We start from the raw sequence: 12,923 nt of genomic DNA, 5'->3' as shown, positions 1-12,923 counted from the left end.
GAGAGTGCAGCTGGGGTGCAGTGTGATTGCATCTGGACAGCCAATAAAATTGCACTCGGAAAAGAGAATGCCTTTGGATTGAGCCTATGGGTTAACTGCACTTATGTGATGGTGTTCTATGTTTGAAAGCCTTGCAAAGGCTCAGTGAATTGGGGCTGCGTGCTCACTTGCAGGGAAGGTCCCAGATGCAACTTGTGATCATTTCACTGTGAAATATAAAGAAATACCGAAAGGGGCGCCATGGTGTTTGGGGCCAATCGGGTGCACTTGTCTATGTTTGTTGAGCAGGGGCATTCTAGCCTCCATCACTTTTTCAGTGGTTTTATTTGTGAACAAATGGGTAAATGCCAAATGGTGATCATGCAATGGTTAATGATTGTGATATATGCTTTGTGATCTGTAAATAAGTGCTGAGGTGATTAAAGGTTTAGTTCCACTGCCCTTTGAGTGATTAGAGGCCGGTTTCAGCAATAATAACAGGAAGCATGGAGGCTGAAACTGAAGTGAAGATAAGAGCAACAGACCAAAATGTATGCCCTGCATTTCTTGTGTCTTGGCACACAGCTCTTGAAAAAGGAGAACGTAGATCAGTCCATGAGTGACAGAGCAGTGACATTGGTTCCTAATGACTTGCTTCATGCGACGGCGAGTGGGGATCTTGCCCAAACTACGGGTGGGGGTGTATCTACGCCTACCTTGCATCCCAGATATCTCGCAGTATTGCCCCTCTCTATCCATCTAAGACCAAGCTCAGTCCCCCCATGCTAGTGTGTCTGCATTATGTATCCAAAATACATAGCAATCTAGAGAGAGGAGCGAACGTCCGTAGCAATCTATATGATTACTATGGAGGTTTGTATAAAGAACCTTCATGGGAATCCTAAAGATGCTTGGCACCCTCCTGCCATGTCTCTTTCCCATGAAGCAAAAGTATTTTTTGCGCTAGCTGCAGAATAAGCAATTAAAGCCCAACACGAAGAGCTTCATCAAGCCCATGCTACCTTATATGCAACCCATGATATGCAATTGGCGTTATAAAACTTGAATATTATTAGTGAGCACCTAGACAGCTATATGGATGCATTTAGCCCACATCTTGTGAAGCAATATAATTACATGAAGGAGCTATGACTATTGGGGCAGCTTGTTCACGTTATGGTAGCCTTTGTCTGCACTTGTTATTATATCCATACTATGTAGCTTGATAGAGGTAGGTGATGATCTCAAACATCTATGTGCCTTTGACTACAAACTCTGCAAGTATGATATCAAGTGGATCGCAACGCTTCCCCCGAATCGTGTATGAGAGCATCATGACATGTAGCCTCTCGCAGCTAGCCCACTCATCCTTTTTTAGATGTACAGCTTGGAAGGCACTCTAACTATTTGAAAAGGACGCACATCATATTAGCATACCGTGAAAAAATACTTCCACGGTTCATTGCCAAGGAGTCCTCTAACAACCAACTTGCTTAGCAAGGCTTTGCAGTAGATGTTAGGATTGATAATATTGAGGCATCCCTCATGCAAAGGCAAGACGATAGTGCTCCAAACCATTCTAGCCTTATGTATCCCTCTTATGTCAACTCTCTGGTACCCTTACCACTTCCTTTGTCTTGAAAGAGAGCTTTCACATGCTATTAGATCCAAGGCTTCATCATAACTCCTCTAAGGCTTCATCCTAACTCCCCCAAGCAAACTGGCTCTCAAGAAATGAAATTGGCTTAGGAAGAGTACTTGTAAACAAGTTGACTCTAGACTAATCCTACAAACCATCCACCTCAATATACTCCCCCCAACCCCCATTCCTCCCTACTCCCCTACTACTACTCTTAAACTTAGGAAAATGAGTAGCCAATGCATGTAAGGCTCACCTCTAAGTGCCTTGAATTTCTAATTTATAATGTCTTATGCATGCAACCTTCACTAAATCATAACGTCCGTACAGTGTGTGCCTCATGTCTAGCTTTATAATGTATTTGTTGTAGTATCTCACCAAGATCAAGCACGTATCCAGTAAGGGGTGTAATTGACCAAGAATTAGCTACATGAGAAGCCTAGATGAGGGTTACTAAGAGCTGCAAGTATGTAAATCTATGTTCTTTAACAGTCCCAAAAATGTAATGTAGATATAGTTGATCTCCAAGCTATCCTAAGAAGTTTGCCAAGGCTAGTCTTGATATTGAGCTGGCCAACCAATTTAACTGGTAATTTCAAAGTCATGGTACGCACTGAAGATATTTACAACAGTAACTAAGGATTCCAAAAGTCGTGCTTTGAGTTGTTGTCACCACAATGTAAATATCCTAAGTCAAAGTACAGTTGACCATTTATTTGATCATAATTAAAGTGTTTTATATGTGTTAATTATGGTCAAAGAGTTCTTTTAATGGTCAAGGGATTGACTATGGTCAAAGATACTTGACTCTAGTCAAGTAAACCTGACTTCGGTCAAGGAGACTTGGTTTATTACCAAGAGGGTTAACTGCGGTTAACCAAAGAACTACAGAGCTGACTACGGTCAGAGAGTGTTGACTTCGGTCAACAAGACTTGGCATGCGCCAAGAGGGTTAACCCCGGTTAACCAAAATGTGCCAACTTCGGTTGGAGAGACTTGGCTATAATTAAGGCGCCTCGACCCTTGGTCAAAGCTCCTTAATTATAATCAAGAGTGTTGACTCCGGTCAACCAGAGAATAAATATATATATTTATATTTGTTTAGGTGTGCACATGTGTTCAGTGGGGACGCCCACCGTGACTAGAATTAGTCCACAGTGTGTTATTTGCATGCAAAGCGCTAACAATTAATGGGTGCCATGGTGGTGCGCTTTAATTAATTGTTGCAGGTACTAGGAAAAGTTATTTTCCTAAGCGCTACGGGAGCCTAACAAGCATCTAGGAGGCGGTTCGTGTGACCAAGTGCTTCGAAGACTCCAAAGTGGCCCTTAGTGGCATGTAATAGGACTTAGTCTAGATTTTAGACAAGTGGCATGTTGCCAATTTGAAATGAGCTTGAAGCTCTTGTAATAAAGGGGATTTTTCACTTTTTGAAAGGGTGTGTACCAGACAGCTCTACGCTGAACTTCTGTAACAGATTCTCTTCAAGTAATAAAATACCTTCGGGGGGGTCCAGCCCGACATGTTGTCCTGGGCCCTATTGTCTCTGTTGAGAGAGAGAGAGAGGGAGAGCAAAAGGGGAGGTGTGCTTGCTGTCTTTTACGAAGGAGGTTCGTAGTGAATCAAAGAGAAATTGCTGTCTTTCAAAGAGCGTGTGGGATTTCATTTGATTACAGTTGTCGAACAACGTGACTTGTGCACTACAAACTCCTGACAGGCATTGAAGAATACTTCCAACAGCAACTGTAGTTACTTTGATGATACGCCCAAATTATGATGACAAGGTACACGTTGTGGTTCATATGCTCTTTCAAAAGCTGTTTTCCACATTAGTGTTGCATAAAGATGCTTCAATTATTGCCACCTTGTTGGTAGCTTTACCACCATGCCTTATGCTTACATTGCATTGAAAAAACTCTGCATCTTTATTAATTTCATTCAATCTTTGATAAGAAGATGCACTAAGTCCAATTCCTACAATGGTCATTTAATAAATCTTAACGCAGTCTTCTTTGTTTTAACCAAAAGAGCAGAAAAAGAGGAAGTGCAGAGAATGAGCTACCAGATAAAGTAACCACGAGTGCTTCTGCATATATCAGTTTCTCCATGGTGTAAAGAGCAAGTTTTCCTGCGCCACTTATCACACACCTGCACAAGTACTTGTCATTCATGGCTAAAGGTTCATATCATAAAAAATATACAATTGTGGTATAAACCGTGCGGACATTTGGAAAGTTTCTACACATTGGCTCCATGACAGCTACTGGAAACAAGCCTACCACCATACAGGTTGAAGTATAGCTGATCATTCCGTATGGACATGTAGTGACAAAAGAATGATAGACCTAAGGCCTCTCAGCTCCTTGTTTAAGTCCGCTAGCACTTGCTCAGCAAAATACACCTGGAGGAGCCAGCAAACAAAGTTTTCTCAAATACCGTTAGATTCCAATATTCTGCAGTGGAAGTTGGTTTTGGCATACCAATCCATAACCAGTAGCTTGAGTCCGCAGGTTTGAGCTTGCACAAGACCTTGTCATTCCAAGCGAGAATCCCTACAAAAAGATCGTACACATCATTGCCCTCATCACCTCTCTCTCTCTCTCTCTCTCTCTCTCTCTCTCTCTCCACTTGGCACAGACCACTCCTACTTGGCATTTGGCACATCGACCACCACGCTAGTAGATGGACGGGACCAGCCGGCTCCCACCCGTATCCAGATACACTTTGACCATGCTCTGGATGCAATGTACATGGGCCACTCGTCACGCAAGCTACCAAACCATGTGGGAGATGATGCAGGCCTTTCACATGCTTTAGGCATTTTGATTTTGGTGGTCCACGATGCCGCCACCAGGTCCTTTCCCAACGACTCGCTCTGCAGCCCGCGCTCCCCACCTGGGAAGATGCCCCAGAATCCATAGTTTGATGACGAGTGCCAAGAGATGAGATCTCACATCATACGAGAGCAGGCTTAGGGAAATCTGATGAGACCAGAGGCACAGCGGATCTACTGGCACTTGACATGACCTAAGAGGCGCGCTTTCCTATCACATAGGATGGACGAGGTGATTTGATCTTTTCTAGGATGAGACTCCACATTTGCTTGGGTACTTTTGTCTGAGGGAAAGTCACCTATCCCCATCACAAATCCTGATGTTTGACACTCTTATGTGACATCCCTCTATGATGTCCCGTCTCAAAAACCATCAGACATGTCTTCCCTCCCTAGAGCCACCACATGTAGCTTGTTCACAGCACAAAATGTGCGAGCTCCTTTACACCAACTCCACAATCGGAGAGCCCAGGACCATGAGGTATTACGCACTGAGCATTTTGCACATAGATAGGAGGTCCTAGCCCCGATCCTAGGACAAAAGTTCAATAATGTTGTGCGCCACGGTTTTCCCCCTACTTGGAGTACCACCACTATTGTGCCGATACCCAAAGCAGGAGACCCCATGGACACTTGGAACTACCGTACCCTCATGATTGGTCATACACCGACCAAGATATATGGGTCGATACTAGAGAGTGACATCGACTCCTACACAGAAGCGTATGGGCAGAGGAAAATGGGACAGGCTGGGTTTCGGAGACATCACTCCACCCTTGATCCCATCTTCACTTTGCGGGCAGTCATCAAGGAGGCGAGGTCGAGATCCTAGAAAGCCCGCTTGTCACGGGGACGTGAATTTCTAAGCTGTAGGAATTTAGGGTGATTGCCTTGGCCTCCAACTGATTACAATAGTTCAAAGGACACTTCAATGCAATTAATTCCATGGGCCAAGGCAAGGGACTGAAGGTTAGAAAGGGGTAAAAATGCCTTTAGCTAAAAATACCTCCAGGAGCCATGTTTGGCAAGCTAGCTTGTAGGACAAGGAAAAAAGGCAAAATTTGCTTTGAGGCTTGTTTCTAGACCATACAAAGACCTTTAAGAGACACAAGTCATAGCCTAGGAGAGTGCCCCAAGGCTGTTTTGACAAATTGCCTTGCAGATTTTCGACTACCAGAGCACAGATCTTTAAGCACCATCGTATGCCTAAGTCCATTGTCAATGATCGAGATCCCAGAATGACCAGTCTATTCTGGAGAGCTTTATTTGATAATATGGGGACGAATCTGAATTTTTCTTCTTCCTTCCATCCCCAAACAAATGGTCAAAGTGAGGTAGCAAATTCTACAGCATTGGATATGCTGAAATGCTAAGTGGGACCAAGGTTCAAGATGGAAAAAGTACCTACCATTGGTGGAGTTTGCTTACAATAATACAATTCACAACTCCACAAGGAAATCCCCCTTTGAGGTGACCATCTATGAAAAGGTGATTCTGCCACCTATCCGAAGGACCAAAGATGAAATATTTGCAGCCGATCAGTTTGCGAGAGACCTCCAGACAGCTTTTAGCCAAGTTTAGACAGCAATTGAAAGGTCTCCAGCAAAGCATAAAAGAGCTGCAAATAAGCATAGGAGACAGTTAGATCTCAAGGAAGGGGATTGGGTACTTTTGAAGTTCGAGAAAGCAAGGCTCGGCAAGTTTAAAGGCAAGCAAAAAGTGTGTGCAAAGTTATCTCCCAGATATTATGGCCCTTTTAGGATTACAGAAGAAATCAATGAGGTTGCATACAAGTAGGCATTGCCAGAGCATCGGAGGATTCACAATACTTTTCATGTGAGTCTTCTAAAGAAATTCCAGGGGCCAGTGCCAACAGAGCCAATACAGAGAATCCCCCAGAAGTGGATGAGCTGGAGGAGGTCCTTCAGCCAAAGCAAATTGTGTACCATACTGTACGCAAAGGCCCTCAGGGCAAGGAATTTTATAGATATCTTGTAAAGTTCAATAATTATTCGACATTGGATGCCAAGTGGATGGATGAAGACATGTTGTTTGATCATCCACAGCTTTTGGATGTTTACAAGAAATCTTTTCAGTTGAGGTCAACTGAATAGAAGCCGAGGGGATGTCACCATGTTGTAAATATTCCAAAGTCAAAGCATAAGTTGACCATTTATTGATCATAATTAATGAGTTCTTCTTTTATTTAATCATGTTCAAAGAGTTACTTTCATTTAGTCAAAGTCTTGACTCCGGTCAAAGATACTCAACCTCGGTTAAGTAAGCCTAACCTCGATTAGGAAGATTTGGCTTCGGCCAAGATGGTTAACCACGGTTCATCAAGCAATTAAAGTGCTAAATTCGGTCAGAGAGTGTTGAATTCGGTCAACGAGACTTGGCTCACGCCAAGAGGGTTAACCTTGTTAACCAAGGTATGCCAACTTTGGTTAGAGAGACTTGGCCATGATTAATGCGCTTTGACTAATGGTCAAGCTCCTTAATTACAACCAAGAGGGTTGACCTCAGTCGACTAAGAATTGTATTCTATGTTTTGTTCATGTGTTCTTGTTTAGTGGGGACACCCACAAGTGACTAGAATTAGTCTATGATCTAATTGCATGCAAAAGCGCTAACCATTAATGGGTACCATGGTTGTGCGCTTTAGTTGTTAATTGCAAGTATCAAGTGGGATTAAAAACCCAAGTGCTATGGAGCCTAACAAGCATCTAGGAGGACGTTCGCTTGACCAAGTGCTTCGGGGACTCCAAAAATTGCCCTTTAGTGGCATGTAACTAGTTTTTAGTTAGGATATTTGACAAGTGGCATGCTACCAAGAAAGAGAGCCTAAGAGTTCACGTAATCACTTCACGTTTTGGATTTTTTGGAGCAACAGCTCTACGCTGAACTCATATACTCAGTTTTCTCTCAAGTAATGAAGACCTTCAGGGGGTCCAGCCCGACATGTTGTCCTGGGCCCTAGTGCTGTGTAGAGAGAGGGAATGAGAGACAAAGCAAAAGACTAATTGTAGAAGTATGGAGCGGTGAAGAAAAAACGTTTAAGCGTAGGAATTTCCAAGAAAAGGAGCTTTTGCATAAAGGCTGAGTTTTTGCAGCTACCCTTTCCGTGTACTAGGAACAGCTAAGGTTGGTTGTCTTGATGGTCTTTGTCCTACCAAGACTCCCTTGAAGGGTATCAGAGTTGCCAGGACAAGCTTGGTTGATTTCTTTCCTGTTTAGTTGGCTGATTTTGGGCTGATGCATGCTGGTGCTTTTCTTTGTATTTGGATGCCTTTTGAATCAATGATAAAGAAATACCAAAAGGGGTGCTAAGTTTAGGGCCAATCTGGTGTCTGGTGCAGGACGAGGGTAATCTAGCTCGAGTGTTGCATTCTCTCCATCTGAAGGCTTGAGGGTTTAGGCTCCGTCCATTCTGTTTACCTATAAGGTGAACTAGGTCATCAAAGAGGATTTATTACAAGAAGCTTTCCGTGAAACTCGGTTTTACAAAGATCACTGTTTATACGGATCTCAAAGGGGGGGTTTACCAAACCACTGGGCTGCACTCAGATCCATCTCTCGCAGGCCCTAAGGATCTTGCTAGGGCAATTCAAAGTATCCTTTCACAAGCTATGGGTGTAGACAAGGGCGAAGGGCATTCCACACAACATATGGATTTGCACTTTATGTGATATGCAAGAGACCGAGACAGAGAAGCAATTTGCATTCAGATGCCTTGGGGTTTTGGCCCCACTCAGAGATTTCTTGCCACAACCTGATCAGCAACATGTGGCCAACTTCCTTCTTGAGTCCAAATGACATAGAGATCAGCCCCTAGCCCTGGTCACCAAAATCCCATTTAGTAGCCCTAGCCCATTTAGTGGGCCCCAAATCCTATTTAGTATCCCCACACCTTACCTTAGCCTCATAAGAAAATGGTTCAGCAGAAGGAAAGTGGAAGCATATTTGACCATGCCGCCTGAAAAGGTCACCATGCAAGAGTTTCAACTGTCTTTACTGAGCACTTTGCAAACTCACTGGCTGACAAGTGAAAATAAGGTAAAGCTGGAATATTACCAAGACAACATAAATCCCACATGTTGGTCTACATACATGTCCATAGAGACTCATGCTCAGCCTTATATTAGCACACCTATCCCCCTTCTATATCGCAGAAACATAGCCAGGTTTCGTACCGGATCTCATACATTTGCAATTGAGAAGGGAGCATGGATGCATCAGCCCAAACATGCTAGAGTCTGTACCCTTTGTGACATGCAGACAGTTGAGACAGAGGCACATGTGGCTCTACAATGCCCCCGATATGCACATATCAGGGAGGACTACCAGTAGAAACTGGAGGACTCTCTTCAGCTGACATCAGTTCTCTCTACTGCCTCTCCGGCAGCACTGGGATCTTTTGTCACTCGTCTTTTTACCTGGCGTTAGGAACTCACACTCTCCTGACCCCTCTCCTTAAGGAGACTCTATTTTACATTGTATTGAGACGGGTCCCATGGGTCATTTTTGGCCCCCCAAGGACGTTAATAGACTCTACTTCTACTTCTACTTCTACTTCTCTCTCTCTCTCTCTCTCTCTCTCTCTCTCTCTCTCTCTCTCTCTTTGTCTCTCAAGGTAGGAGCAATATCAATACCTTACCTTAGCCTCTCTCTCTCTCTCAAGGTATCCCCACACCTTACCTTTGCCTCTCTCTCTCTCTCTCTCTCTCTCTCTCTCTCTCTCTCTCTCCCCCTTAGCCTATCAATATTCAAGGGAGGAGCAAAGGCATGCCCTGCAACCACTGGTATGATCAAAAATGCAACGTAGCAAAAAAAGCATGGACAACAACAGACACAACCGAGAAGGAGGACAAAGCTTAAAGCCTACAAAAAGTTGGTAAGAAACAAAAAAAGAGAGTTTCTCAAGAGCAATGAGAGCTTTCATGAGCTTAAGCAAAATCCCAGAAAGTTTTTCCAAAAGCTACATGGCAGCATACCCCAAGAGAGGAAAGCATCATGGTGAAGACATCTAGATTTCGTCAAAGGCCTCTATGAGAGAGAGGGAAAAGAGAGGGTCAATAATAACTTTTCCATCAAAGCTGTAAATGCTGTCATAACAGAGGAAGAAGTGGGAAAGGGTCTAAAAAAGCTCGCAAACGGAAAGGCTCCAGACACACAAGGGCTAGTGGCTGAAATGCTGAAATGGGGGGGTGAGAAGACAAAGAAAATGCTCACTACACTCATGAATCAAGCCTTAGAAGAAGGCTTTCCCAAGGAATGGCAGCTAAGCAGGATCGTACCAATCCCATCCATACAACCGTACAGCCTTTTCGTCCATACAGCCTCTCCCGTCCGTACCACACCCGTACAGCCTCTCCGTCCATACGTCCGTACAACCTCTCCCATCCGTACATGAGTACCACAGCCTCCGTCCTTCGTCATCCATACTACCTCCATACCTCCCCCCGTCAACACCTCTCCATCTGTTCATACCTCCCCCCATCAACACCTCTCCATCTGTCCATACCTCCCGTCCGTACCTAGTCTAGTCCTAGTCCTCCCTAACCCCGAGTTGGGCTAAACCCCCAACCCAACCCGAGGGTTAGGTTCAGCCAGGGAGGGGGTTCATTATACAGCCAATTATGGACTGGCCTACCCTCTCCTCCAAGTCCCCCTCAACTCCCTCAACTCCTTCAACATCCATCAAGACTCGGTACTCTATAGTTGCAGCCATGACACCCTCTCCATATGCACGGAATTATCCTCGGGCAACAAGATCAGATTTTTTATCTGAAGCAGGCAGTGAGAGAGCTACGATTGGAGCTGGCAAAAGTAAAGGCCCAACTTCACATCCCGGAAGGGCCTAGTAAGAAGGCACTAATTGATGAGGCTGTAAAATCTTGTAAGGATTCTCCCCCTACTCCGCAACTAGTCTCTACAGTCAAAGATCTTGTTCACACTAAAGTACAAACTGCTAAGAAGGAAGTGGACAACAAAGCAAGTAAGTCTAATATCCAAGCAAAGATTAAAGAACACGAAGCTAGATGTGATAATGCACTGAAGATTAGAATAGGGGGGCTCCCAAAAGATTGGTACAAAGAGGAGGATACATATAGTGAAATATTAACAAAGATCAAATCAAGCTTGCCCAACATTGAATGGGTGAATGATGATGCGCAGGATGATGACGACTCCAGGCCAGCTTCTATTTTGCACTATAGAGGTCATGCAATCCTTACGTTGAAGTCAAAAGATATGCGGATCAAGCTTCTTTGACAATCTTACAAGCTGAAGGGCACCAAAGTATGGATAGCAGAGGAGCTTACACAAACTCAACTCAAGATTAACGCAATTGAATTAGCTAAAGTCAAGGCTGCCATAAAGGATGGAAAATGGGTAGTTTACCGTGAAGGGGTAGCACTAATCAGAGAGTTTAAATCAAAACCAAAAGACTCTCAGTCTTAAACTGATGTATGGCTGTTTACTCTTCCAGAATATCATGTAGGTACTCTAAATAATTGGGGTTGCTTTTTACACTCCTTGGGAGCTGCCATGTGCCCTCCCTAAAGCAGATGTACTAAAGGGTTTCTTGCTATCCCATAGACCTTTTGGTCTCCAATGGACGTTAATAGACTTTCTTTCTTTCTTTCTCATGCATTGGGGGATTGCAAGAGGATCTTACGCATTGCAAGACAATTGCACTAATTGTTTTGATGATGAAGGTGGTTACACTGAAGAAGAGAAGCATAGCCAACTTAAGAAGGCAATACCACAAATAGAATGGGATGAGAACATTGGCCTTATCACCCGAATTTCAAGAATCGAGATTCTCAGACAAACCAATAAGCTGAAGAGTACTAGAGTCTAGATATCTGAAGAGCTCACTCCGACTCAGCTCAAGCAAAGGACAAATGAACTCAACAAAATGAAGGAAGCACGCAAAGAGGGAAAATGGGCAGTCTATCGAGATGGTCAAGCACTCGTCCGAGACTTCAAACCTAGACCCAAAGACTCTCACTCTTAAACTGATGTTATTCAGACCGATTTCAAAGTAGTACTTTTTAAAATGTAGTTATGGTACAATAATTTCGAGCTGAGCTGCCATGAGCACTCCTCAACTCTCTAGTCTATCTAGATGTTGTACGTCATTTTGACGTTTTGCATGTTGTCCCATAGGCCCGTGAGGCCTCCCGAGGACGTTAATATGACTCTCTCTTCTCTCTCTCTCTCTCTCTCTCTCTCTCTCTCTCTCTCTCTCACACACACACACACACACACACACACACACACACACATGCACACACAGAGAATAAGGTCATGGCCTTCAACACATACAGAGCAGCCATGCACAGGGAGCAGTTCACATCTTACACATACTTGAGGTTCTTTTCTTTGGCCCGATTCCCACCGAGTGACAAGAGATGCAGGCCAGAATACGTCACAATTGCTAGACTCAAGTGGGAGAAAGGGTAGGGCTCTAAAGTGGCTTTTCCAACAGCCCATCAACAATGCTACAAGAACACACAACCAAAATGACCACCACACATTGATGGCATTCCATCGACAAAAATCGATAGAGCTATGGTTTTCCGTCCACTAGACAAGACACTTGACTTGAAAATCAACCTTGGTAAAACCAAGGTCATGATCTTCAACACATCCCGAGCAGCCATACACAATGTCACGGGGACGTGAAAAGTGATGTAAAGTACTTTGTAACTCAACCCACGCTTAGCCCGCCGTTAATCGTAGTTGCGTTTAGTAATGGTTTGGCCGTGAGGGACTGGTTAGAGGAAGTGCACACTTCCTAGAAGTCCCTAGTGGCAAAATCTAGGTGCACCACTAGGTCCTAGGGGCAAGGTAAAGGCACCAAAGAGGGGTCTAAAAGTTGGACCCAAGGACAACCAACGTTGTCCTTGGTCAAGTCGATTAAATCTTTAATGGAGGGCCAAGTGTCATGCATGTAGATGCATGCCTTTCTCCCACCTACCATCTCTCTCTCCTTACCGCCCTGGAGCATTCCAAGCCTAGCAGAAGCTTCCTTCTCAAATTTCAACGTCAGGCTCAGCTTTTCCCCTAGTCTTTTTGCTATTGGCTGCACTCCTCATGTTTTCGTTGGCTTCCTCCCCCTTTTTTGCTGCTGTACACAGCCCGAGGCTGCAGGCTCGAATCTCGAGGGAGCTATACAACTGTCGTATATGCTGTACAGACAGTCCGTACAGTTGTACGGACTGCTGGCGCACTTTTCCAAGCAGTTGTACGGGCATTTCTGGGCGTGGGATTCGAGGAGGGAACTCTTCTGACACAGATTTCCTAGCACAAATCCCGAGGTAGAGACTTCGGGCCAGATCTAGCAGCTTTTAGTCCTCTACATCTTTTTCTTGTCCTCCCTTCCGCCTTCTTTCTACTCCTTTTAGTTGGGTCAGTTCAGAAGTGGATGCCTAAGATTGCCTTGCTAGTTGGATTCTAGTGGTG

The 12,923-nt window shown here is 44.3% G+C and overlaps 1 protein-coding gene across 1 annotated transcript in view; it reads right to left on the bottom strand.

The window, feature by feature from the left end:
• The window catches only part of LOC147889959 (uncharacterized), a 144,203-nt gene that overhangs the window by 12,664 nt on the left and 118,616 nt on the right, over positions 1–12,923 (bottom strand). The window contains exons 8-10 of the mRNA XM_087390385.1: positions 4,099–4,170; positions 3,964–4,019; positions 3,681–3,766 (exon numbers count right to left, since the gene is read on the bottom strand). Of these exons, the coding sequence (XP_087246511.1) occupies positions 3,681–3,766; positions 3,964–4,019; positions 4,099–4,170 (214 nt within the window). The remainder of the gene's footprint in view (positions 1–3,680; positions 3,767–3,963; positions 4,020–4,098; positions 4,171–12,923) is intronic.

Source organism: Dipteris shenzhenensis, chromosome 19, assembly GCF_047967505.1.
Source record: "Dipteris shenzhenensis isolate YYH24624 ecotype China chromosome 19, Dip_SZ_1.0, whole genome shotgun sequence".
NCBI lineage: Eukaryota > Viridiplantae > Streptophyta > Polypodiopsida > Gleicheniales > Dipteridaceae > Dipteris > Dipteris shenzhenensis.
This window is presented reverse-complemented; position numbering and strand designations above follow the sequence as displayed.